General features: G+C 34.1%; 1 protein-coding gene across 1 annotated transcript in view; it reads right to left on the minus strand.

Annotated features, from left to right (window-relative positions):
• Positions 1 to 1798: 1798 nt before the first annotated feature.
• spg11 (SPG11 vesicle trafficking associated, spatacsin) overlaps positions 1799 to 26975 on the minus strand; it is a 38519-nt gene continuing 13342 nt past the window's right edge. The window contains exons 16-41 of the mRNA XM_026202055.1: positions 26668 to 26862; positions 25589 to 25695; positions 25335 to 25480; positions 23897 to 24049; positions 22139 to 22205; positions 21889 to 22054; positions 20848 to 21065; positions 20670 to 20778; positions 19747 to 19906; positions 19322 to 19594; positions 19031 to 19231; positions 17941 to 18048; positions 17696 to 17864; positions 16269 to 16483; positions 15010 to 15159; positions 13202 to 13739; positions 11697 to 11842; positions 11046 to 11250; positions 9922 to 10059; positions 8372 to 8505; positions 8187 to 8294; positions 7056 to 7224; positions 6850 to 6926; positions 4152 to 4307; positions 3175 to 3326; positions 1799 to 2142 (exon numbers count right to left, since the gene is read on the minus strand). Of these exons, the coding sequence (XP_026057840.1) occupies positions 1962 to 2142; positions 3175 to 3326; positions 4152 to 4307; positions 6850 to 6926; positions 7056 to 7224; positions 8187 to 8294; positions 8372 to 8505; positions 9922 to 10059; positions 11046 to 11250; positions 11697 to 11842; positions 13202 to 13739; positions 15010 to 15159; positions 16269 to 16483; positions 17696 to 17864; positions 17941 to 18048; positions 19031 to 19231; positions 19322 to 19594; positions 19747 to 19906; positions 20670 to 20778; positions 20848 to 21065; positions 21889 to 22054; positions 22139 to 22205; positions 23897 to 24049; positions 25335 to 25480; positions 25589 to 25695; positions 26668 to 26862 (4441 nt within the window). The 3' untranslated portion in view covers positions 1799 to 1961. The remainder of the gene's footprint in view (positions 2143 to 3174; positions 3327 to 4151; positions 4308 to 6849; positions 6927 to 7055; positions 7225 to 8186; positions 8295 to 8371; positions 8506 to 9921; positions 10060 to 11045; positions 11251 to 11696; positions 11843 to 13201; positions 13740 to 15009; positions 15160 to 16268; positions 16484 to 17695; positions 17865 to 17940; positions 18049 to 19030; positions 19232 to 19321; positions 19595 to 19746; positions 19907 to 20669; positions 20779 to 20847; positions 21066 to 21888; positions 22055 to 22138; positions 22206 to 23896; positions 24050 to 25334; positions 25481 to 25588; positions 25696 to 26667; positions 26863 to 26975) is intronic.

Consider the following 26975-nt stretch of genomic DNA (forward strand, 5'->3'; position numbering starts at 1 on the left):
AAGAAACTCAAATAAAATAAATTGACTTGTATAATTTCAATTAATTAATATGATAAAAAATTAACTAAATCCGGAATTCAAACCACTTAAGTGTCAAGCTCCTTAGAAACAAATCTCATGAATATTCATAAAACATAAATTTATGAGTATTATTTTATAAATTGAATTTATTTATATACAAAAATAACAATAAATTAAACTAATATGAATTTCTTTATAATTAATTTATATTAATACACCTATTTATATTAATTATATACACACACACACTTTATTTTTTCAGTGAATTTGATTTCAAGTAACACCAACTGTTTTATGGTTCTAGTTAACTATAATAGTGCCACAAACAGAATGAATAAACTCTGTTAGAGATCATTAAGTGCTGTAAATGTGAGTTTGCTGCTGTTTTGGGTCTTTTCTGTTCTGACACTGGAGTTTCATTGCTGCTGTGAAGTGTGTGAACGGTCCATTAGAGAACAACAGTCTGTGTCAAAAGATCATCTGATCAGAGCCACAACACATTCACTTCATCCTCTCGTGTGTGGCTCATAACTTGTGTAACTCACAGCAGCTGTGATTAAATCCATTCAGATTGTATTTGCACTAAACACACACTGAAGGGACGGCCGAGTGATATAAAGTGACAGAGTCACCAGAGACATCTAGTGCACACTCTCAGAGACTGCAGCACTAACACAACCCCACAGATTCACCAGGAAATACAGCAGCATCCGCACTCTTTAGACATCAAGAAAGATCCTATAGCTTTGGGTAACAAATTTGCACTTAATTATAAATCCAGAAAAATTTAGACGCCAAACAAACATTTCATAGGGTCTTATTACTTTACAAAATGTGATAAATTCAATGGCTTATACAAGCTTTAATAAAAAATTTAATCAAATATTAAAACTAAAAAACTGAGTTTTAAGAAAAAAAGGGGAATTTCAGGAAATGGATTACATAGGTCCTTAAAAATACAATAAAAAATTATAAATTACTGTTAAAGTGTATGATTTTAATTCGTAATGTGTAAAATGTAATTGAAGCATTAAAATGAAGTCAATAAAAATTAAATGTAAAAAATAAAACAAAATTTAGAGGGCCCTAAAATAAACATTCCACAAACTTTTAATAAATTGTCAAACGGTATGTTCTATGATTTCAACTAATTAGAAATGCTTTTTGATTACTAAAATGCAATTAAACCATTAAAATAAACAAAGAAAACAAACAGACCAACTAGAATCCAGAAAAAAAAAAAAAAAAAAAAATAATAATAATAATAATAATAGGATTTGTATACGTTATTTTTAAATTGTAGGCCACAAAAAGTAATTTTTGTTAATCTTTTAATACATTGTTGTTAAATTGTGTACATTTTGTGATTTGAGTTAATTAAACATGTTTTTTTATTACTAAAATTTATTCCAGAAAGATTAAATTTTTAAGAATTTAAAACAAAATAAAATGGATTTTATAGTTCTCTTTAAATGTAATTTTTGCTTCATAAAAAAATATTCATAATTATAAGTAATCAGACATGCATTTTGATTACTAACATTCAATTTAACCATGAAAATGGAGACCAATAAAAAAATTAAAAAAAATGTGAAAAAATAAACCGATTTCACATGGCCTCTTAAAGTGCTTCATTAAGTGTCTCCAGTATTAATCTCAGCACTAAAAATATAATATGTTGCAAATATACATCTCATTCTACATCAAGCACACAAAGGTCTTGCAGTAAAACAGTGTTTTACCGTGATCCATCAGGACATAAACACAGACGCCTGAAAACGGTAAAGAATCACTTTTACTGGAAATCAATCAAACACGTGTTAGTTTGGCTTGTTTAGAAAGCTCCATACACTGAACAGACATGATTAAACGCTGCCCAGCGAGAGCAGGACACAGTATAGAGCGCCCCGGGCGAGGGTCAGCAGGGGGTCACCGGGGGGTCAGGTGCCCAGCCGGTCCTTCAGGAAGCTGTTGGTCTTGGAGTCCTGCAGCAGCATGTTGGCCACGTCCAGGAACTTGTGCTCGTAAGCCAGTTTATAATGAGTGTAAACGTCCTCGCAGTGAGACAGAAGCTTCTTCAGATTCTGACTGGAGCTCGCCGGAGCCTTGTGATGAGACATTCTGACAAAAAACAACACAACCAATCAACACATTTCTAGAAACAAGGAAGGTTGTTTCCTTGTGATTTATATTACAAGGAAGGAATAAGTGTGCAGACACATATATACTGTATAGACACACACACACCTACAAACATATACAGTATATACACACACACACACACACACACACACACACACACATATATATATATATATATATATATATATATATATATATAAACACACACACTAAATATTCAATCAAAAATACATCATTGGCCAATTACAATCAATAAGTAGCAACTAAAATTTAACTAAAAATGACTATATTAAAATAATATTGCATTTATATTATATTAAAAGATTATAGTTCATTTAGTATGTTATATTTTTATTATAATATTTTTTTATTTCATTTACAAATATGACTTTTACATAAATATGAGAAATTATTCGAAAACGTTATCTTTATTATTTCAAAAACTTAATTTTAATAAAATAATATTATATAATATAATAATATATAATATGTAAAGTGAAATAATTTTGTTTGCATTAATTTAGTTGACTAATATTTGGGTCCAAAATGACACCACGGAACAATTACAATGAAGCAGGAAAATAAAATACACAAATATTACATTTATATTAATAAAATAATAGAAAAGAACATATGAATCCATTTGTTGTGCATTTGGTTAATTATGTTTGGTATTTTATAACTATTAAAAATTCTATTTAAAAATATCTGACTCTAAAATAACACTACGGACCTAATACAAATTAAGTCAAAATCATTGTATTACCGTAATACAATAATATTATATGTCCATTATCTAATAACATAAAACAATAGTTTTAACAGCTGAATTTTTTTTGTGTTGCGTTTTTTTAAATTTAATTTATATATATTTGACTCCAATATTGACCAATTACAATCAAGCATTGCAGAAAGCTGTCCAATAATATAATATTCCTACCATAACGAAACTAAATGTATCAGTAGAGCATGATTAGGCTCAGAGAAACAGTGTAACAGCAGTGAGCTCACTTCTTGGAGATGTCTTCGAACAGGCCAGCGCTGAGCGCTCGGTGCCGCTTGAACTCCTCCAGATAGCTGAAGTCTCCTCTGAGGATGACCTTCTGATAGAGCAGCTCGGCCCAGTCCGGACTGTAGTCGTACGCTTCGGCCAACACAAACACCTGCAACCAATCACAGTCCAGCACGTTACGGTCACACTGATGCTGATTGGCCAACACAAACACCTGCAACCAATCACAGTCCAGCACGTTACTGTCACACTGATGCTGATTGGCCAACACAAACACCTGCAACCAATCACAGTCCTGCGCTTTACTGTCACACTGCTGCTGATTGGCCAACACAAACACCTGCAACCAATCACAGTCCAGCACGTTACGGTCACACTGATGCTGATTGGCCAACACAAACACCTGCAACCAATCATTATCATTTTCATGGCATAGAACACGTTAAAATAAAAAAATAAATAAGACAAACAAATAACGAAGAGAAATAAAAATAAATAAGAGAATAGCTAAATAAGATGATTTAAAATAATTAGATAGACAGAGATAGAGAGACAGAGAGAGAGATAGATAGATGAGAAATAAATATGACAAGTAAATAAGTAAATAAATAAAAACAGAAATAGAAATGAATAAATAAGAGAAACTAAATAAATAATTATGAACAGAAATAAATAAACACATTTAAGAAAAGAAATAAGAGATAGACCGATAAATAAATACAAAAAGTAGTAAAAATAATTAAACACATTTACGAAGAGAAATGAGATTGACAGACAGACAGATAGATAGATAAATAAATATTTTTTTAACGTGAGCATGTTGCGAAGCATAATCTTTAATGTGTTAAAGGAAATGAATCAGGTGTAAGGCTGTAAGTATAACGATGACAGGATTTCCGTACACACGGCTGAATGAAGGAGTTAAAGAGCAGCAGAAGTGTTTCTACAGGAATAATCAGAGAGTGAGGAGTGAAACCTGGTAACAGCGCGGTAAAGACACAATGGTGCTCTGGAGGTCTGGCAGACGCAGGTTGATGACGCGCTGCTCCTGTCCCTGAGACACGAAGTGCAGCTGGAGAGTCACCAGTTTGGCCAGTTTGACACATTTCACAGCTTGACGCACACACGAGTCCTGAAACACACACACACAAACACACACACACAAAATCAGGTCTCATCTTAAAGGAACATTTATTAATCTTCTACTCACTCTCCAAGAATCCTAAGTGTATGTGACATTCTTCTTTCAGAATAATCCAATCAAACTTATATTAAAATAGTTTATTACGTTTGAAATCTGGGTATTTATCTTACAAAAACACATGGATTCACTAAAGGAGTTGTGGCTGTTGCGAGCTCAGTTTTTTTTACTTGTTTTTTTGTTGCTCTACGAGTTGGAGGTTGTTTGTATAACTGTCTACGACAGACACACACTTCTAAGCATAGGTTCCTACGTCGCGAAACGCAAACTGGACTTTGAATTCTTGCACGCTGGCCCTTTGTTTGGGCTGTACGGGCGCGACCGAGGAAACACCGCCGAAAAAGAGGGAAGAGAGCCAGCGTCCTTGTCAGACTCAGACGTCGTCCCCTCCGAGGTTCTCCGTGCACCACTCGGACAGAACGAAAGAGCTCACAGGGAAAAGCAGAGGTGGGGGCGTTTGTTTCTTTATCAACAACTCGTGGTGTGATGAGAGGAACTACACTCTATTAAATCCTTCTGCTCCCCTGATCTGGCATTTAATATGCTTCTGTGTCGACCATACTTGGGCAACAACACCTCATCCCTGCTGACACTCAACACTGGTGTTCCTCAGGGCTATGTCCTCAGCCCGCTCCTGTTCTCCCTGTACAAGTGACTGTACAGGTTATATGTTAATTTTTTCTGCAATTTCTGAAACAAGCTCCCAAGAATTTCACTCACCATGGCACATGTGCTTTAGTGATGTGACAATAAAACTGACCTGACTTTATTCTCCCCCCAGAGCTGTATAAGGGATGTTTTATTAAAGATGCGCACACTTTATTCCACGACTTCTGAACAGTTGACAACAAACACCCGCTTACCCCCATTGAAAGACTTGGAAGAGAAAGGACAATATCTTTTGATATATCTTTGACTGAATTATCCTGAAAGAGGAAAGTCTCACGCCTAGGATGCTTCGAGGGTGAGTAGAAGATGGTGAACTAACCCTTTAAAGGCTCTTTCTGATCATTGTAAGTTTTCCCTGAAGTCACAAAAGATTTCTTTCTGATGAATGAAGCCCAATAAAACTAGGAGCATTAATAGAGGAATGTAAACAAGATAGAGAATCATATTGATCTCATGTTGATTTAAAGCATTTAAAGCAGTGGTTCACAATGTGCCGACTTCCAAAGCAACCTAAAAAATATTTCAATTAAAACAAATTTAATTAGATTTAATATAATTTAATTAGATTATAATTTAAACTAATAAAAAATGGGAAGAGAAAACTAAGTGTACAACAGTAACAGAATTAAAAAATAATATGCAACAAACAATGAAACTAAGTGAAAAATGTAAAATAATATATAAAATAATTTAAATAGGCTAGAACACCTATAATAATGTAAAAATATTTCTAAAAAGAAGAATAAATATGAAGAGAAATAAACTCATAAATATGAAAAAATAGAGAGAAATACAAAAAATAAAAATACAAAGAGAAATAAACCAAACATAAAAAAGGGTATTAAAAGGTTTATCTACGACAATCAGGGGCGTCGCACCCGTGGGGGATGTGGGGGTTTTAACACCCACACTTTTCCCGGTGAGAGGGTTCGACACCCGCACATTTTCTGCAGTTTTTCCGCAGTTTTGCACAAACGCCTTACTACAGTCGTTCCTCCGTTTCTCTGACCGCTCTGTGTCTGCGCTCGCCGCGGCTGCCTCCTCCCCCCTCCCTCTCAAACTTGACACCGGCTTTGAGTGAGATCGGCTGATGATTGGCTGTTTTGCCTTAAGTCCCGCCTCTCTTGGGGTGTTATCGGTCAGCTCGTGCTGAGGAGGCGGGAACTTATGGTTATTTACATCTCCCTTTTCCAGGTACTTTGAATGAGTGTTTATGCTTTAGAGGTTTTTAAATAAGCTTGATATGTGTTTGGGAAGATGTTCTGTTAATCGTTTTGTTGACATGTCGAGTGTTTTCGTTATTATATTTCGTTTTTTAGACTAATGCTAATTGCTATTATTGGGATATTGTTTGCATACCTGTTGAAGAACTATGAAATTAAAGTGTATATTAATGTTTAAAAAAAAAAATTGTTACATTATTTATACCACCAGAGAAAAAGCTTTGTGTTGGCGTTTTTTCTCTCCTTTTCTGATTTTGCTTTTTTTTCTCCCCTTTTTTGATTTTTTTTTTCTTTTCTTTTTTTTAATGTAGGATTATTTTTTTCCTAGCCAAACGCTGCAAGCTGGAAATCCCGCACAGTGCCAGAGAACTTTAAGCCCTGCATTTTGTACCCCTCTGTCAATGTGTTCATCATTTTTATTGTTTATAAACAAACCACATCCATCCCCCACACTTTTGAAAAGCTTGCTACGCCCCTGACGACAATAATAAAAAAATACAAAAAAAACATAAATTTGACGTCACTTCATTAAAAAAATCTGTTCACATGAACAGGTTTGTAAATGATTTGCGGTGAAATACCTTCGAGTAGCTCTCAGCTGCGTCTTTCAGTAAAGTCAGGACCTTCATAAGAGCGTTCTTCAGATCAGCAGTGATCGCTGCTCACCACCACACAAAAACATCATCAGAGACGCACACAGGCGTGACGTTAAAAACAACTCAAACACATTTAATGAAGCAACAAGCAATAGACACAAGCCTTCTCCAGTTTTGCAGTGTTTTCTCACCCCAGGGCTGTGATTCGATGATCTTGAGCTGCGTTCGAGCCGCTGCCTCGTGGTTTTCTCCGATCTCTCGACGCATGCTGAAACACAGAGCCACCATGTTGTGCTTCTCGCTGTCACCCGGCAGACAACGCTTGATGTAGTCCAACAGAGCCGTCTTCAGCCTGACGTTCTGTCTCACACACACACACACACACACACTCTGTTTCAGATCTGAATGTGCTGGACATTTACTTATGGAGTCAGAAAATTCAGTAACATAACTCCACTTTCTTCCTCAGTATCTGAAGTTTAGATGCTTTGAGCACAGGAATAAACTACATTTTACAATATATTCACATCCAAATTTCTATCTCCCAATTTCTTTCTTTGTTTTTTTTTTCAGTTTTTTGCCCTTGCGATTCTTACATTTTTAGCAATTCTGAGTTCGTATCTCACAGTTTTTTCCCCCCACAATTCTGATTCTAGATCTCACCATTTTGACTTTTTAGTTAATATCTCGCAATTCAATTGCAATTGACTTTTTCGCAATTCTACACATATAGCTTGCTATTTAGTTTCTATATGACAATTTCACCTTTTTTTTTTTTTGTTGCAATTTGCAATATTATTTGTCTCGGAATACTGACTTTATATTTCACAATTTTTTTTTTCAAGAGTTTTTGTTCTTTTTAGCATGTAATCTTGCGATTTTTTTTCTAACAATTCTATATTTAATTTTGACTTTCTTACAATTGTAAGTTTCAATTATTTTTTTACATTTTTGGTTCATATCTCGCAATTGTTCTTTTTTCTTTTGCATAATATAAACTAAAAATTGCTACAAAAAAGTCAAAAACTTGAAGTCAAAATTCTGAACTTTTTCCTTGCAATTCTGAGATTATATTTTGCAATTATGTTTTTTGTTTCTGCCACAGAATAAAAAAAAAAAAAAAGGTAACTGACTTTTCTTCTCAGAATTGAGTTTATGTTTGAGAGTTTTATTAATTTTGAGATTTGAATTGTGCAAAAAAGTCAGAATTGTAAGATATATATATATATTTTTTTTTTCATTTTACTGTCCCTTGGTGGAAACTATCCTGTACATTTCCATAATTTCTGTATTTTGTATGAGATTGACACTCGATCTCTCACCGACTCCACCTTCTTCCTCAGCAGCATTTCGAAGCGATGGTTCTGATGGAGCAGGTCAAAGATGTACGTCATCTCATTGTACCTGCCGATACCTGTGAGGAGACGCACCTGTGGAGAGAGAGGAACACTAGTGATCTTCCAGGTTTGGGACTGATTCAGAGGAGTCCTGGGCTTCATGACCTCACCAGGAGCCCGTAGCCGTCTCCGTGAGCCAGGTGCGAGTGACTCAGGTGTCTGGACGCCTGCAGGACCCTCACGATTCCCTCCATGTTACAGGTGAGACTGAAGCAGTCGTGAGCCAGGATCAAGATCTCCACAGCTGCACACAGACAGACCATTCACATCCACCACCACTTCATACTTATATGTTCACGAGGACATTTCTTTTGCCCGAGCATTCACAGTTTAACTTCATATAATGTGAATAGACTGGTCATAAACTGAAATACACTAATTACAAAGGGATTCAGAGAAAAATGTGACCCTGGGGCACAAAACCAGTCTTGTCTGTTAATTTTACGAAATTGAGATGCATGTATCATCTGAAAGCTGAGGATTAGTGAAAGTGTTTTTTTTTAACATCGGACAATATTTGGCTGAGATACAATGATATGAAAATCTGAGGATGCAAAAAAATCTAAGTACTGAGAAAATCACCTTTCAATTTGTCCAACTTAATTATGAAACAATGCAAATTACCAATCACAATGAAGTTTTGATACATTTAAGGAAGGAAATTAACTAAATATGTTCATGGAACATGATCTTTACTTAATATCCTAATGATTTTTGGAATAAAAGTAAAATCTATCATTTTGACCCATACAATGATTTTTTTTGGCTATGGCTACAAATGTACCCCAGAGACGCAAGACTGCTTTTGTGCTACAGGGACACAAATAATTGTGTAAGACTAAAGCGAAAAACTACATTCAATTACAGTACATGGAGTATTAAAATAGATGTTACATATGCAATGATACAAAAAACCAACAATCGATAAATAAAAAGTAAAACAGAAATGGGAGGAAAAAACTAACTATATGGTAAATTACTGAATAAAATAAACAATAAATTAAAACTAAATAATAAAATAATTTAAAACTATCACAAAATCATATAAATAAATGTAAACTAATAAAAAATGGGAATAGAAAACTATCAAATCTACGCTAATATCAAAAATAAAAACAAAATAATAATCAAGAATACATTTTTTAAATATAACTATATATAAATATAATAAATAATGGGATACGAACACTATAACAGTAAAACTGTAAAAAACTAAATCAATTTATGTGAAAGTGCATTAAAGAATAAATAAAAAAATATTTAAATTAAAATTTAATAAAAAAAAAAAAATCTAATAAAAATCAAATTACATGACCTTAAAATAAAAAAATAAAAACAATATTATAATATAAAACAACAACACAAAAAAATAGTAACTAAGCCAAATTTACCAAAATCTGGATTACAAAAACTGCAACTACAGTAATCAAATAACATGACAGTAAAATACAGAATCAAAATAAAACAACTATGAACTAATCAAAATTAAATTGTTAACTACCGTTAAAACTAAATTAAACTGACGGTACATTACAGACAAACAAAAATAGTCAAATAAAATCTAAACTAATCACAAATGGGAAGAGTTATGTGTGTCAATGTCCCTGTAGAGACTAGAGCATTGTGGGTAATCGTGATGAGTGCAGGGGTCAGGACTCACTGCAGCTGAGCTCTGACAGCGGGACGGTCGGGATGCTGTCCATCAGATTGGTGCCGACCAGGTTTGGGTCTCCACACAGTTTGGCCAGCTGGAGGAACGTCTCTCTCCCGTCGGCTGGGCCGTACATCAGCCGCTCTCCTGCACACACACACACACACACACACACACGAGTTTCCCATTACATATCAATGCTCTCTATTCAATAAAGAATTCTGAAAAACAGCAGTTTCCACAAAAATATTGTGCAGCACAATTGTGTTCAACATTGATAATAATCAGAAATGTTTCTTAAGCAGTAAATCATCATATTTTCATGATTTCCGAAGATCATGTGACTCTGAAGACTGGAGGAATGATGCTAAATACAGCGGAGCATCACAGGAATAAATGACAGTTTATAATATATTAAAATAGAAAACAGTTGTTTGAAATTGCAATAATATTTCACGAATTTACTGTTTCTGTAAGTAAATGCAGCCTTGCGGAGTAGAAAAAACTTTTCAAAATGAAAAAATAAAATACCAAATTACCAAATCCAAACTTTTGAACAGTAATGTATGTATTTGCATGAAAGTATCAGAAAGTTTTAATAATGTAATAATGAAAACCACAAAAATATATACATAACATAAATAAACATGCACTGAAAGAAAATAAAATATAAAAAATAAAACGAGCACTAAAATAAAATTAAACTTAAAAAATTAAAACATGTAAAACTACAGTTTAACTTAATGAAAATAAATTAAAATAAAACTATAAACAAAATTAAAATGAAAACTGGAAATATATCAAATGTAAATAATTCATAAAACTTACAATTTAAATGAAAAAAAAAACAAAAATTAAATTTAAATGATTTTTTTTACTGAAATTAGAAAATCTAAAAACAATTAAAAATAAAAACAGAAAATATTTGTGAAAAATGTATACAATTATAAAAATATGATGAAACGAAAATATAACAATATCAAATGATACTAAAATACATTCAGCTTATTAAAAATAAAATAAAACTCAATCAATCAATCAATCAGAAGCCCTTCTTCTCTTTTTATGGTCATCATATTTTAAAACAGAACTACAATGTAATAATCCCAGAGGAAGTGAAGCTGACTCCTCACCGGTTTCTCCCTCCTGAGACGAGGCGAGCAGACCCTCCAGCACAGCGGTGGAGACGAGACGGGCGACGGTGTCCGGCTGCAGACCCTGGACACTGATGAAGGCCTGAGCACGCTTATAACGGTCCACCTGCTGCGACAGAAGAACCTTCCTCAGAACCGCCTCGGGCTCCTCCGACGAGATCTCAGCGAACGAGCACTGCAGCTCCTGCACACACACACACACACACACCAGAGTCACGCTTCACACACACACGCTGTATCTGCGACCCTGGACACCAAATCCACTCAGAAATCATCTCTCCATTGATGTCTGGTTTGTTAGAATCAGACAATATTTGTCTGATATACAACTATTTGAAAATCTGGAATCTGAGGGATCAAAAAAATTATCTCTATCTTGAGAAAATCATCTTTAAAGTTGTCCAAATGAATTCTTAGCAATGCAAATTACTAATCATAAATTAAGTTTTGATATATTTATGATAGGAAGCTTACAAAATATCTTCATGGAATATGATCTTTACTTAATATCCTAATGGTTTTTGCCATAAAATTAAAATGTATTATTTTGACCCTTACAATGTGTTTTTGTCTATTGCTACTTAAGACTGGGTATGAGCTGCAGGGTCAGGTCTGACCGATGTTACGCACCTTGGAGAGCTCGTAGAGGCTCAGCACTTGTTTGCAGTAACTCTTGCCGCTGCAGCACTGATCCACCAGATGTTTGAGCTGAACCAGAACCTGATCGTCCGGCGATGGCACCACCACGAACGACGACAAGCTGCTCATGCTGGGCGCTTCAGAGAGAAGAGTCTGACGTTAGCATGTCGCTAAGCTAAAGACTAACTCTCAAAACTGCATAAAATGCACAAAATTAATGAGTGAAACATTTTCTTTGTCATAACACAGAACAATGTTCAGTAGATTCTTTTCAGGGCTAAATAAAACAATAGTTTGCCGTTAGCACATCGCTAAGCTAATGACGAGATACTCTTAAAAATACATCAAATACACAGAATCACTGGGAGAAATGTTGGCTTTTTAATAAGATGGAACTTTTTTTGCTAAATAAAATGTGACTAAAATAATGGAGTACTAAGTCGTTAGCTTAGCAACATGCTAATTAAAAACTAATAAGCATAAAAATACCTCAAATAAACAATTGCTGAGTGAAATGTTTTTGCAGTAAATATATATATTTTTATTTCAGTACTGAATAAGTTGTGATATTTACAATTAATAGTTGCAAATAATAGTCTTCCATTAGCATTTAAGCTACAAGGTAATGCCTCAATACTCATAAGAACATAAATACATAAAAATACACAATTACTAGTGGAAATGTTTGGTTCAAAAATGTATACAAAAATAGGGCAAAACAGTCCATTTTTAATTAGATTAAACTAGGTACTCAATTACACATTTCAGCGATGAATAGAAAATTTTATTAATAAGACCTTTTAATAAATAAAGCAAAAAAATTAAACACTAATTGGACACTAATAAAAAATGTGTGCATTTGATTAAATTGCATATATTATTAATGATATGTTTCAGTGTTAAATAAAATGAAGAAAATTCAGCTTTGCATCCCAGGAATAAATTACATCGTAAAATATATTAACACCGAAAATAACTACTTTAAATTGTAATAATATCTCGCACTATTTGTAGTATTTTTCGATCAAACAAGTGTAACCCTGATGACCATAAAACATTTACAACTGTTGAATTGTGAAAGTGCATGTAATATTAAAGCAAAAACCCATATTTTAAAGTGAATTTATAACAGCTAAAGGGCGTTGTTGCTACACACGGAGCTTCACGGGGATTATTGCTTTAATAAAACAATGTTTCCATATACGTAGTAAGGTTTCACAAAATAAAACGGAGAAAATAAAGTGTAGTGATATTAATAAAAACAGTATTCTTCCACCAAACAGTGTCGCTCCTCAGAAACAGTGGTGGTTCTAATACAGTGGTTGCCGAGCAACACACAGAAGTAAACAAAGGTGTGTGTTACTTTGTAGCTAATCTACAACAGCTTTGAACACGGCTCAGCCAATCAGAGTCGAGGAGCGGAACTCTCGGCTGTATAATAGAATACTGATTAGCTAGCAGTGTTTTAAACGAGATCATGGGAGCAGATGACTCACATGATGGCAGACTGCGTCTGGTTTCTCCATCAGGGCTGTGAAGCTCAGGCTGCAGCTCTCCGCTCGCCAGACCACGACACTTCAGGACCAGCCACACGTCTCTGTGAAACAACCCGAAATACCTGCAGACGCGGCTGGCCTCGCTCACGCCCCCCTCGTCCAGCAGCTGCGCCACCAGAGCGGTCAGAGCCTGGCGCTCGTCCCCGGACAGCACACACTCGTCCTCGGCCGCCGGGAGCTCGGACACACTCAGGTGAAGCGGGTCGTCCAGCGCAGCCATCCTGGAGAAGGAGAACTCCCTGAGGAGGCTCTGGAAGGAGTCGTGGGACAGAGCCGAGGGAGCGAACAGACTCTGGCGCTCCAGAGCCGTGTGCAGCAGCAGCCAGCGGATTCGACTCTGCCACTGACGCTTCTCCAGCGCGGCCAGACGAGAGACGGGGAGCGGAGGATCACACAGAGACAGCCAGTGACCCGCCAGACCCAGCAGCAGACAGCGCTCCTGCAGATGATCCAGCTCCGAAGCGGACTCCAGCGGCTCCTGAGCGGGACAACACCGCATTCAGTACAATGATCATCACAATAATAATCAGATTTATTGTTATTACTAGTACTACAATAATTATTTTGACCCCCCCAAAAAATCTAACAAAATAATTATCATAGTTATAAGATTTCACTGTAAAATAAACATCTTACACTTAACAAAATGTCATTATTAAATAATTGTTACTAAAATAATTGTTATTACCAAAACAAACAAAAACAATAATACAAATATTTCCAAAACATCAAACAAAATAATTGCTAATGCTAGATTTCACTGTAAAAGTAAATATCTGATACTTAACATAATAATAATTTATTATTACAAAAACAAATCTAACGGAAAAAAAAGGTCCAATGTAAGATTTCACTGTAAAATAAACATCTAACACTTAATAAAATGTTATTATTATTATTACTAATTGTTACTAAAATAATTATAACTACCATAACAAATGATAATTATATTACCAAAACATTAAAAAAAATTAATAGTGCAAGATTTCACTGTAAAATAAACATTTAACACTTAAGAAAATAACAATAAATAAATAATACCAAAACATTTAACAATATAATTGCTAATGTAAAATTTCAATGTAAAATAAACAAAAGAAAAATAAAATAATAATATTAATATAATAATAATAATAATAATAATAATAATAATAATATTAATATAATAATAATAATAATATTTTCTATAATAATTAGTATATAATATACTATTTAGTACATATTATTATTGCTAGAGAAATATAAAAAAAATAATTGTGAAAGAAAAAAATCTAATATTTAAGCAACATGAAAAAATTATGAAAAATTATAACAACAAATATTTAATATAATCATAAAAGAACCAATAACAAATTTCCCTCTATCAATGTAAATATTAACAAAATTTTAAAACAATTTCTAATTTAATTAAACTGTATTTTTAATAAAACATTTAATTACTGACTAAAATCATGTTTTTATTTTTGACAGCAGTAAAGCCATTTTGCAACACTTTACAATTTATCGTGCATCCCTACATAAACATGTAAATTATGACATGATTTTAGAATAATTTCATATTTCACACAAACACAAGAAGCTTTTTAGTGCCGATGCAACAAAATAATGCAAATAAAGCATACGATTGACAATATGATCTGTGTATTGTCACAGAGGATCATGGTAAGTGTAGTGTGGATGCACAGCTTCATATCACAGGTGAAGCAAGCATCATATGAGCGTCTGAGCAACAGAAGAGAGAGCCTGACCTCAGCCTGAGACAGGAAGAACTGAGAGGCAGCTTCGGGCTGGACGCGGTCCGTCTCCAGCTGCTCGTGACATCTTCTCCAGAAGGCCAGCCGTGTCTCCTGTCTCTCCCACTGTCTCTTCTGCTGGTGAGCGCACAGATCTCGCAGCAGCTGCGCACACAAACAGAGAGGAGGCTCCTCCATTAACACTGCTGAAGCAGCTTATAACGCCCCCTAAATGACAACCTGTGCTTCTGGAGCTCATCTAAAAAATTCAGAGATCCACCATTACACCACAAACCTGTGATTATCTCTCAATATGACCACTAACTAAATAAATTCATGTCTTCATATCACTGCTACTGCAAAAAAATAACTAATAAAAGAAAAGAAAAATATAATAGTATTAATATAAATGATAAGACATTTAATATAAATATAAAAAATATAAATAATATTATTAAAAATATAAAAAAATAATATTAATAATATTAATATAAATTATAATACATTTACTACAATTATTGCTATATTACTTACTATACAGAATAATATAATTTGACGACAAAAATAAATAAATACTACTAGTACTAAAAAACAAACAAAATGTTACCATTGTAATATTTCACTGTAAAAAAAAGTTATTATAATAAAGAAAGAAAATCTTACTCATATTCTTCTTATTATTATTATTATTATTATTAAAATAAAGCAATATTGCCATTGCTATAATTTGCTGTAAAACTAAATTCTAATATTGAAGAAAAAAAAAATCAAGCATAATAACATTATTAATGTAAAAAAATAATATTATTAGGAAATATTATTACAAATAAAATAAAATAAAAAAATAAATTATGCAAAGAAAAAACGAATTTTGCAAAGTAGCATTTAACTATTAAAAATATAAAAAATCTAAATCTTACTCAAAAAGGGAAGAATAATTTTAATAGTACAACTGTGAAAAGACAATATCTAAATTACGTCTCAATTTTTTTTAAACGTGAAACATTTGAGCTTATATTTTGGCAGAAAACCACATGGCAATATTAAAACGTGATAAATCGCACCAAGCCAAATTGTGATGTGACGTAATGTGCTTTGTAAGTGATTATAGTCACAAAATGATCTTTTTGATGATATTTCACAGGAAGGTTTTTTTAACGCAGATGCATCCAAATGAGAAGCAAACTGACTGATGTTTTATCTGTGTATTTTATTTGTTCTTGCACAGATTTATGGGAAAAGTAGTTTGTAGGAGTATGATGTTGGTGGCTGACCTCATTAATGATCAGGCAGTCGAGGGGCAGCTCGGCCAGCTGTGCGACGCTCCTGGCCTGTGTGAAGAGGCCGAGGTCCTGCAGCTGCTGCATGATGGTCCTGCACTCGTCCTGCAGACCTGCGCTGGAGTACTGCTCCAGCAGACACGCAGACAGAGGCACAGGAGTGTCTGACAGCACCTGACTCAGCTGACTGAGCTTCCTGAAGTCAGGACCTGCACACAGAGGAACGTCTGGATCATCACTGTGATCTGATGATGGTCTCTGCTGCTCACCGAGACTGCATCTAGATACTCCGAAACGTTATCGCATTTTAGATTGAAAATACATTCTTTTCATATTGTTATAGTTTCAGTTTTCATTTTGTAACCTTTCCTGTTTTCATTTTCATTTAATATTTTTGTTTTTTAACATTTCTTGTTTTGACTTTCATTTAATATTTTTGTTTTTTTAATATTTTCTGTTTTCATTTTTAATATTTTATTTTTTTTATATTTCTTGTTGTCATTTAAATGTTATATATATTTTTTATATTTCCTGTTTTCGTTTGATTAAATATTTCCTTTTTTTATATTTTTGGTTTAAATTTTTTTTTTATATATTTGCCGTTTTCATTTTCATTTAATATTTTAGTTTTTTATATATTTCCATTTTAATTTAATATTTATTTTGTAATTTTTTTATATTTCCTTTTTAATATAATTTTGGTTTTTATTTAATTAAAAAAAATTCTGTTTTCATTTTAATTTAATATTTTATTTGTTTTATTTTTGGATTTTTTAATATTTCCTTTTTAATATAATTTTGGTTTAATTTAATTTATTTTTTTTCTGTTTTCATTTTAATTAATTATTTTATTTGTTTTATTTTTGGATTTTTTAAATATATATTTTCTGTTTTCATTTCAATGTAATATTTTACTTTTGGTTTTTAATTTTTTTATATTTTCTGTTTTCCTTTTAATTTTATATATCTAAATTGTTTTAATATTTTCGGTTTTCATTTTAATTTATTTTTTTATTTTTTCAGTTTTAAATTATTTTTAATTATTATTAGTTTTAATATTTTTTTATATTTTCTGTTTTAGTTGTAATTTATTTTTTACATTTTCGGTTTAATTTAAAAACTTTGCATTTATACAGTAAAAACGGTAATACTGTGATTTTTTTATTAAAATTGAAAGTTAATTATTAAGTATTTTCGTTTTAAGAGCAACTTTTTCAGTAAACCACTAGTCTTTCTCCCTGCTGTACCGAAAACAAACTGAACCCTGACGTCAAAACCGAGGTACGTAATTTAAATTGTAATAATTTTTTTTTTTTTTTTTTGTTCAAACACAACTTTTTCTTTCAAAAAAGTCCTAATTCTTCCAAACGTCTTGTTCCCCAGTGCTGAATGTGTTGTAGAGCAGGAGGTGAGGGTCTGACCGTTGGATTTGAGCAGGCGCTCCATGTCCACGAGCAGCTGAAGCAGCCGGCGCAGCTCGTACTGAGTCCTGCTCTGCTTCAGGAGCGTCAGCAGCAGAACCGAAGCCTGAGACTCCACCCACTGAACCGGCAGCACGTCTGAGCTCAACACCACACTGCTGCTGCGCAACTGCACACACACACACACACACACGGGGTCAGCAGGGACCAGCAGACGGAGCCTGAGTGACAGCCGAGAGACTTACATTGAGCAAACACTTCTGGAAGTCCAGCAGTTTGTCTTTGGCTCGCTGATAGTCTTTGTAGTCGGAGCAGAACTCGTACATGTGCAGCATGGAGATCAGCGGAGACTCCTGCCAGAGACAAGCGGGAAATCACATCTGACACACTTCCTTTCAAAACCTTCTCTGTTTTGAGGAAATTAATACTTCAATTGATCAAAAGTAACAAACCTTTATAATGTTACAAAAGATTCTATTTCAAATAAATGCTGTTCTTTTGAACTTTCTTCAAAGAATCCGGAAATATAAAATGTAGCATTGTTTCTACAAAACATATTGACTGAAATAAGTTTAACAAAAAGTATAATTAATAAAAAAAATACTATTAACACTAAATGTTCATAATATTAAAATAACACTGAACAACATATTTCTGTAAAAAAGTAACATGAACACCTGCCAATTTATTTATCTTAAAAACTTAAGTGAAAATTGAATTTAAAAAAATTATATAAATATAAGGTTTATAAATAAAAAAACTAAGCTAAATAGAAAAGAATAAAATAAATTACAGAAACAATACATTACTAAAACGTAATATATATAAATTCTATATTATATAATACTAAAATACATATTTATGTAAAAAAGTAACATGGAAAAAAGTCAATTACCTATATATATATATATATATATATATATATATATATATATTTATACACACACACACACACACACGTACATACATAAAACGAAAACAAAGCCAAACAAAATATATTACAGAAAAGGTACTCAAAGGACATAAGATTACTAAAATGTAAACTAAATTAAAATCTGTAATTAAAATTAACTTTTCTAAATAAATAAATACTATAATAATATATAAATAACACTTAAAAGGCACTGAACAATATATTTTGTGAAAGAAACATGGACGCCTGCAAACAAATAATATGATAATTTTACATAAAATATAATAATATATTGTTGCCAATAAAGTGTATAGATGAAAAATATAATAGATGCTAAAATTGTTGTGCATGGCAAAGAAACTCCTCGTGCTCTGCATTTCAGTTCCAGACCAGTAGATCTGTCCAATCAGAGAGCCTCTTACCCTCTGGAACAGCTGGAATCCACGAATCAGAGGCCTGATCTTGCTCCTGCACAGCAGCGTCTTCCACAGGACGGAGAGATCGTGGAGGTTCCACACGTGATGGGCGGGGCTCTCCTGGATGTGGGCGGTGGCTTCCTGAGTGACATCATCGCCGACAGACGCCAGGATCCACACGCAGAGACACTGCAGCAGCTCGGCGGCCTGTCAATCAAACCACACACACACACACACACACACTAAGTAACTAGTTGTTTCCCAACACTGAGAGCATGGGATCGGTGGAGCTCAGACCTGATGGCAGGCCGCCAGCACGGACAGAGCAGGACTGCGCTGACGGACCGCTTCAGACAGCAGGAACCTCCAGGGACTGGGCTTCTCCTGGCTCTCCAGCAGCACCTGGAACAGCTCTCTGGGGGGTTCGGGGCTCTCGTCTCGGGGGAGAGCATGAGTGACGCTCCCTGGATCCTCCAGAGCCTGATGGGAGCCGGTCGGGAGAAGATCTTGGAAAGCCAGAGAGATGTGCGACTGCAGAGCCGGACTGAAACCAGCTGCCAGAGATCTGACCTGCACCAACCAGCAGAAGGATTGGGAGTTGTGAATGTGATGTAAAAAAAAAAAAAGGTAGTTATTTTAAATCACACTGTTTATAAAATCAATATAATGATATATGCACGTATATATATATACACATATAAATACAGGTGTAGTGGACAAACCTGTTGTAGCGGATAATTGTGCAGCTGTACAAACAACAGGAAGTTGAGCCACTGTCCGTCACGAGCGCAGTCCTGTGGGAAGGCGGGGCTTAGAGGAAGAGCGTGCAGATGACAGAACTGGACAGGAAGTGCCCACTCCTGCGCGGCCTCGAACGACGATCTGATACAAACACAGAAGAACACACAAAAATAGAAATGCTGCCTTGTCAACTAAATTAATTAAAATGAGTTGAAGTTGAAGTACTAAAGCTGACATAAAAATACATTAACACCAAGTATAAATATATGAAAAAAAATTCTAAAAATGACAAAACAACATGATAAAATTACTAAAACTAAAAAAAAGTCAATATATAATAATATATGCAACAAATTTAAATGCTTTTGCATTTTCAACAATGATTTTGGCCTGAAGAAAATTCATTTAAATGTCACTTTATTTTTTATTAATAAAATTTGTTATTTTGTTTAGATTCATTAAAAGAAATTCCAGAAAATAAATGACATAAAAATAAGTTAAATCAAAAATAAATAATTTCCTTGTGTGGAATTAGGGACAGAATGGCAATAAAAAAAGAAAGTGTGTTTTTGTTCAACAGTCCAAAAGACATCAAATAAAGCGCATCTGTCATAAAACGTCCCTCACACGGCTCCGGGGGGTGAATAAAGACCTCCTGTAGTGAATCCATGCGTTTTTGTAAATTAAAATATCCATATTTGCAAATGTTATAAATTCTGTTTTCTCGGATGGATGTCTTTGGACGTATGCGAAGAAGAGAAAGAAATCAAACACACCTAGGATGCTTTCAGGGTGAGTAAAACATAAGCGAATTTTCATTTTTGGGTGAACTAACCCTTTAAATTCCATATTAATAAAATAACAAAAATCAATTCCTCAACATGTTTGTGTGCAGCACACTGACCGACAGATGCCTTTCTTCTCCAGAGCGTCTCTGACGGCCGTCTCCAGATGAACCAGCAGCTCCTGAGCGCTTGGCTTCTCACCGCTGACCAGCTTCCCGGCCTTTTCCACTGGAACAGAGAGAGAAGTGAGCGAGCGCTCTCTAACAGAGACGAGACGAGATGCAGTGCGTCAGGTACCGAGCGTCTGCCGCAGTGAAGCGACGTCTCTGTGCTCCTCCTCTGTGCACGTCTGAGTCCAGAGTCTGAGGATGAGGTTCAGCACACAGAGATCCACCCTCAGCTTCAGGCTACACACACCCAGCAGCTCGCAGAAACACACACACGCCGCCGACACACACGCACTGCTGAAGTTCAACAGGGCCAGTGAGTACGCCTGATCCGCAGCCAGAGACACCCTGATAACACACACAAATACACTGCATTATACATGTTTGTTTTTGCTAATTTGTGATGATAATTAGTGTGCACAGATGCACTCTCTCGCTGTATTTATTTTCTTCACATTTTAATATTTATATAAATTTTATGTAACATATTAGAAATTGTTACATTAGTATTATCATTATTATTTAAATTATTTGTGCATTAATAAAAAATATTTAATTCTATATTTAATCCCATTTAAATTCTATAAATAAAACATGTTTTGTAGTTAATTTGCTAAAATAATTTATTAACACATTAGAAAAAAATATACATTGATTATAAATATATGTGTGTATAAACACATATTATATAAATAAAAATATAATTTAATATACAATTTCTACAACATTTATTTATATTTATTTTACATGAATATTTTATTTTTTATATGCATTAATTACTATACAATTTATATAACATGTATTTATATTTATTTTACATGCATATTTTATATGCATTAATTGTTAAAATGTTTAGTTTATTTGGGGAAAAATCTTCAGAGACAATTAATTTTCACAATATTTTGCACTATTTTTTTTTCAAAATTAGTATTTATAGAAAAAATATTTGACATATTCTGCGTCATTTACATATCCTTAACTTTTGAATTTTAAATATTCTCAATAAGTTTTCTGAATATAACTGTATAATTACACATTACATTAAATGTTATATATATATAACTGTATAGTTGGGATGTTTTGGATGCTAGTTTACAGTGAAAGCGTGACTCTGAGGAGAGCATCGTGTGTGGTCTGAGCGGTCAGCTGTGTCTCTGAGAGCTGGACTCACTGAAGCTTCACGTTGCTGCAGTCGATCAGCTGCTGCGTGAGGAAAACCCCGAAAGCGAACGCCGGCCGGCCGTGACTCAGGTAATACAGGAAGTCCAGATTCTCAACGACGGCGAACTTACTGACGAGCTGAGAGCTGGAGAAGTGCGGCAGCTCGCTGGACGCTTCTGGAAAACATCAGGAACACACACCTCAGTCAGTAAAACAGGAGCATCTCACAGTGTCCTCACAGTAACGTGTGGAGCTCCTACCGCTGCCGCCCGTGGCGTTGGCCGACTGCCATCCGAACAGTCTGGAGGGATCCAGAGGATGCAAAGCCTGCCGATGGAAAAGCACACAATGCATTAAACTCCTGCTGTCATCTCCTCACCATCTCACAGCATCAATCTGCTGCTTCAGATTCACGTGCTTCTGCACGCTTGTCTGACTATGTTCAATAAACCATCAAATCTCTAGGTTTGAGACCATCGAAATCCAAGTGAAAAGAAAAAATTATTAAGTGAGATGAAGCGTACATGCACATAAACACACACACACATTTAAAATTAAAATAATTTACACTTTGTTTCTATACTTTCTAGAAATCATTAACATTTTCTAAAATCGTATTGATACTTAAATATCAATTAATTTTATATCTATCTATTTTATTTATGATTTTTATTGAATATTTTGCATATGCACACTTAATAAAATTATATTTTTTTAATACTAATACTCATATTAATTTTATTGAATTAATTGACAGATATTTTTTATATATTTCAATAAATGTCTGGTTATTTTACTGGAATCTCATTTCAAAAATTAATTGTAAAATGTGCATCTATATATTGTATGAATTATTAACATTTTCTAGAAATGCATCAATGCTTAAATATTTATTTAATTGTATAGAATTGCTCACACAATTTTAGATATTAATTCAATAAATATTTCATTATTTTAAGGAAATTAATTACAAGAATTAATGAAAATGAATGAATTTCCAGTAAATTTATTATAGTGTCTATTCATATATGAAATTTATAAATAATTAGCCTTTTAAAAAAACTGTTTAATACTTATATATTTAATTAATTATATACAATTCTTTACATATACCCCTATATATTAATTCTATACGTATTTGGTTAATTTACTGAATGTTAATTTAAAAAATACAAAATTCCACTATATTAAATGTTAATTATATATATATATATATATATATATATATATATATATATATATATATATAAAATGCAAGCGATCTGAGAAACACTGAAGCTGATTTGAGTGGAAGACATGGATCTGTTTCCAAAAAATACCTGCTAAAATCTGCTGAAGATTATTTTGAGGATGGAGTGTGCTGTTGCTGAAAGTAATGAGCCGAGAATGAATTACACACGCTGCAGGCGGTAAACACACACACACACACACACACACACACACACACACACACAGATGGACTCACTCTCACTCTCAGTGTCCATTAGAACACTGTGTCTGATCATTCACACTCATCAACATTAACTTCAGGCTCAGCAGAAATGCTTCAGAGCAGCTTGCGACTCGATTCGGTTTATTAAACAAATACTGTTTCTGAGCACTTTAACAACAGAAAGATGCAATTATGATGAAATACTTCTGCAAAGAATTCACTTTCAAGGCTCAACAACTAAATAAAGGTCAATTCTTGAAAATTAATTTGCACATTATATATATATACACACACGTGTGTGTGTGTGTGTGTGTGTGTGTGTAATTTAACGAAATTAAATGATAAATTATTATAAAAAAAATATAATGCGCAACTTCTTTTTAGCCCTATATACTATTTATTAGTGTATACATTTTCATGTTTTTATACATTTGTTTATTTTTTGTTTTTCTACTGTAAGTGTGTGTGTGTGTTTGTTTAAACTGTTGTTTTCGCTTGCAAATCACCGTTCACAGGCTTGCAATACCTGCAGTACCGTATTTTATCTGAAACAACGTGTCAAAAGCTGTGAGGGGTGCAGCAGTACCTGCAGGAGGTGGTAGAGGGACACATCGCAGCGCGGGCCGCTCTGAGGGAACAGGGCCGTTCTGAGTTTGGGATACGCACCGAGGGCCATTCTCAGCAGCTGGGGGTCGACTCTGCTCAGCGGATCCTGACCGCGCTCGCCCTCGCGCACGGCCTGCCAACAACACACACAACATCACACGGAGATGAGAAGACACTCTCGGATTAAGAATAAGACCAATGCTATCTTCATGGGTGATGTGACCTAAAATCAAAACCCCAATCAATCAAACACTTTATCTCCATTATGAGAATTTTATTTAAAAAAATGTTTTGTCCTTGTAAGGTTTGCACTGTAAATATACCAGACTTTTAATATGTGATTTATACAAAAAAATTAATGAAAGAATGGATTCCTTTTATTTGTATTTTCTAAAAAAAAAAAAAAAAAAAAGAATAGTAGATAATAACCAGCATCTCTTACAAACAAAACACATTTTAAATATTTTAAAAAGTAGAAAATAATGTCGTAACATCAGCCCTTAGCTGTTATAAATTCCCTGTAAACTACGGCTTCATGGGGCTTATTGCTATTATAAAACGGTTAAAGTTTCACAAAATAAAACAGACTAAATAAAGTGTAATGATATTAATAAAAACAGTATTCTTCCACCAAACAATGTAGTTCCTCAGAAACAGTGGTGGTTCTAATACAGCGGTTGCCGAGCAACACACAGACGTAAACAAAGGTGTATGTTACTTTGTAGCTAATCTACAACAGCTTTGAACGTGGCTCAACCAATCAGAGTCGAGAAGCGGAACTCTCGGTGTTATAAATGTAAACAGAACACTGCTGATCAAATCCAAACGTTGCGATGCCAACCTGCTACTGTAAACAAAAGCTGGCTACACTTAAATTTCCAGGTTCCTCAGCAGTGGAAGTCGTCATAGTTGGGTTAACTTAAAGAGCAATGAATGGGAGAGTACCACAAATATATTCTGTCCATCCCCATTAGCTCAAATAACATGACAAAAGGGAAAAAACAGAGAGCGACTGATATCAAAAGAGAAAACGATGATTTACCGTCCCCTCCCATAGACGCTGCATTAGAAACACCCTCGCATTAGCCTTAACTAGTGTTAGTGAAATTTGATGCAAAGAGGATATAGCGCAACAAATAGTTGTAACAAATATGAAAAGCTTGAGGATTTACGACGCTGATGACTGTCAAACGTGTCATCACAAACTTGTGAAAAGGGTCCATTAATACAATTACAGACGTTTAGCAGAAGCGACGTACAAATGAGGACAATGGAAGTAGTAAAAATCAACAAAAGAGCAACGATACGCAAGTAGATACGCTTTAACAGGATAAAAAAAAAAAAAAAACATAGGAAAATTCATGTTTCGATTTCTTTTGGATGAATGGTCGAACACTAAAGGACAGAATCAGGAGGACCTGGTCGATGCCGCCCGGTCTGAACATGATGGTGGAGAGGGCGAGCAGACTGTGACCCTCCAGTAACATGCTGCTGATGCTGGCTTGACTCCCGGGGAGCAGAACCTGCGCCGCTGTCAGACTGGCCCCGAACACCCGCTCCGGCTCTGAAACACCACACACACACCGCACCGCACCGATCAACTCCTGCACAACACACACTACAGCCTCGCTTCACAGTCATCTACAACAGAATCACATAAGAACACGCTCACCTGTCAGGTCTCTGGTGATTTTCTGTAATTTCAGCATCATCTCAAACCAGGGGAAACTCTCCAACAGGTTCCTGTCGGTCAGGAGCGGGCAGTTCCCGGGAGTTAACCTGAACGACATGAGATGAATGAGACGAGGCCCGAACGCCCTGCTGAAATACATCTATTCATCTCTGGAAAACAGCTTCATTTAAATAATAATCAGAATAATAATAATAATAATTAAATGGAAAGGAGCTTCCTAAAATGAATGACTAATAATAATATGAATTACAAAATAATTAAATTATAAAAATAAAATGAAATTAAACAAAAATGTATTAAATAAAAACTAATAAAAAAAGAAAATTAAACAAATAATTATGCACACTGTATTTCGGGAAAAATCTTCAGAAAATTAATAATAACAGAATTAAAAAAATAATAATAAAGGGGAAAAATAAACAGAAATAAGTAAAATCAAAATAAATGCATGACATAAAATATAAAATAAATGAAAGAGATAAAAATGAATTAATAATATCAATTTAAAATACTGATTTTTTTTTTATTACATTAATATAAAACAATGTACAAAATAAATGTTATATTTCATAGCATCATAGAAAATGCAATAAATACTAACATATAAATTGTTTTTTTTATTTTTATAAAAAGATATCAAAAGTAGAGCTAAAACAAATAAATAAAAAAATTTGTATATACACACACACATAGAAGTTAATAAAAATGACAATTGCTACAATGTTTACAGATGTTACTGATTTTGATAATGAACAGAAATCTGCATCCTAACACAAGTTACTATGACATTTGCATTTCAACAAAGTGATATTATTAAAATTATTATTATTATTATTATTCTCAAGCAACAAAAAACGGTTTCTTGATTTAAGCAATGCCACTCATTAGAACGTGCATAAACTATGAAATACATTTGATTTTTAATTTATTTTATCTTTATTTTGACTGGTTTCAACAAACCTTCACTCCTGAGCAGTAATCTGGCTTTAAGCTTGAAACAAAAGAAGATTGGAGATTGACGGTGATGATTCTGGATATCCCAGCCCTGCTTCTCTCACCTGTAGTGCTCCAGGTAACAGTAGAGCAGGTAATGCAGGCTGTTCTCCAGACAGTGCAGGACGAAGCGCTGGTGAAACTCCTGCTCCTGTGGCACAGGAGGATCCTTCCCATGATGCATCACTCCTCCGGCTTGACCCAGTCGCCAGAGCAACTGCTGGAAGTCCTCCAACTCGGACTGCACAAACAGGCCCTGACTGAACACAAACAGACTAACATCAGTGCTTTCAGGTCAAATATAGTGAAAATGTGTCGCGACTCTTTCTTGAATCGATTCTGAGCTTAGTTTTGAACAGCAGATGGCGCTGCA

This window comes from Carassius auratus, chromosome 25, assembly GCF_003368295.1.
Source record: "Carassius auratus strain Wakin chromosome 25, ASM336829v1, whole genome shotgun sequence".
Taxonomy (NCBI): Eukaryota; Metazoa; Chordata; class Actinopteri; order Cypriniformes; family Cyprinidae; genus Carassius; species Carassius auratus.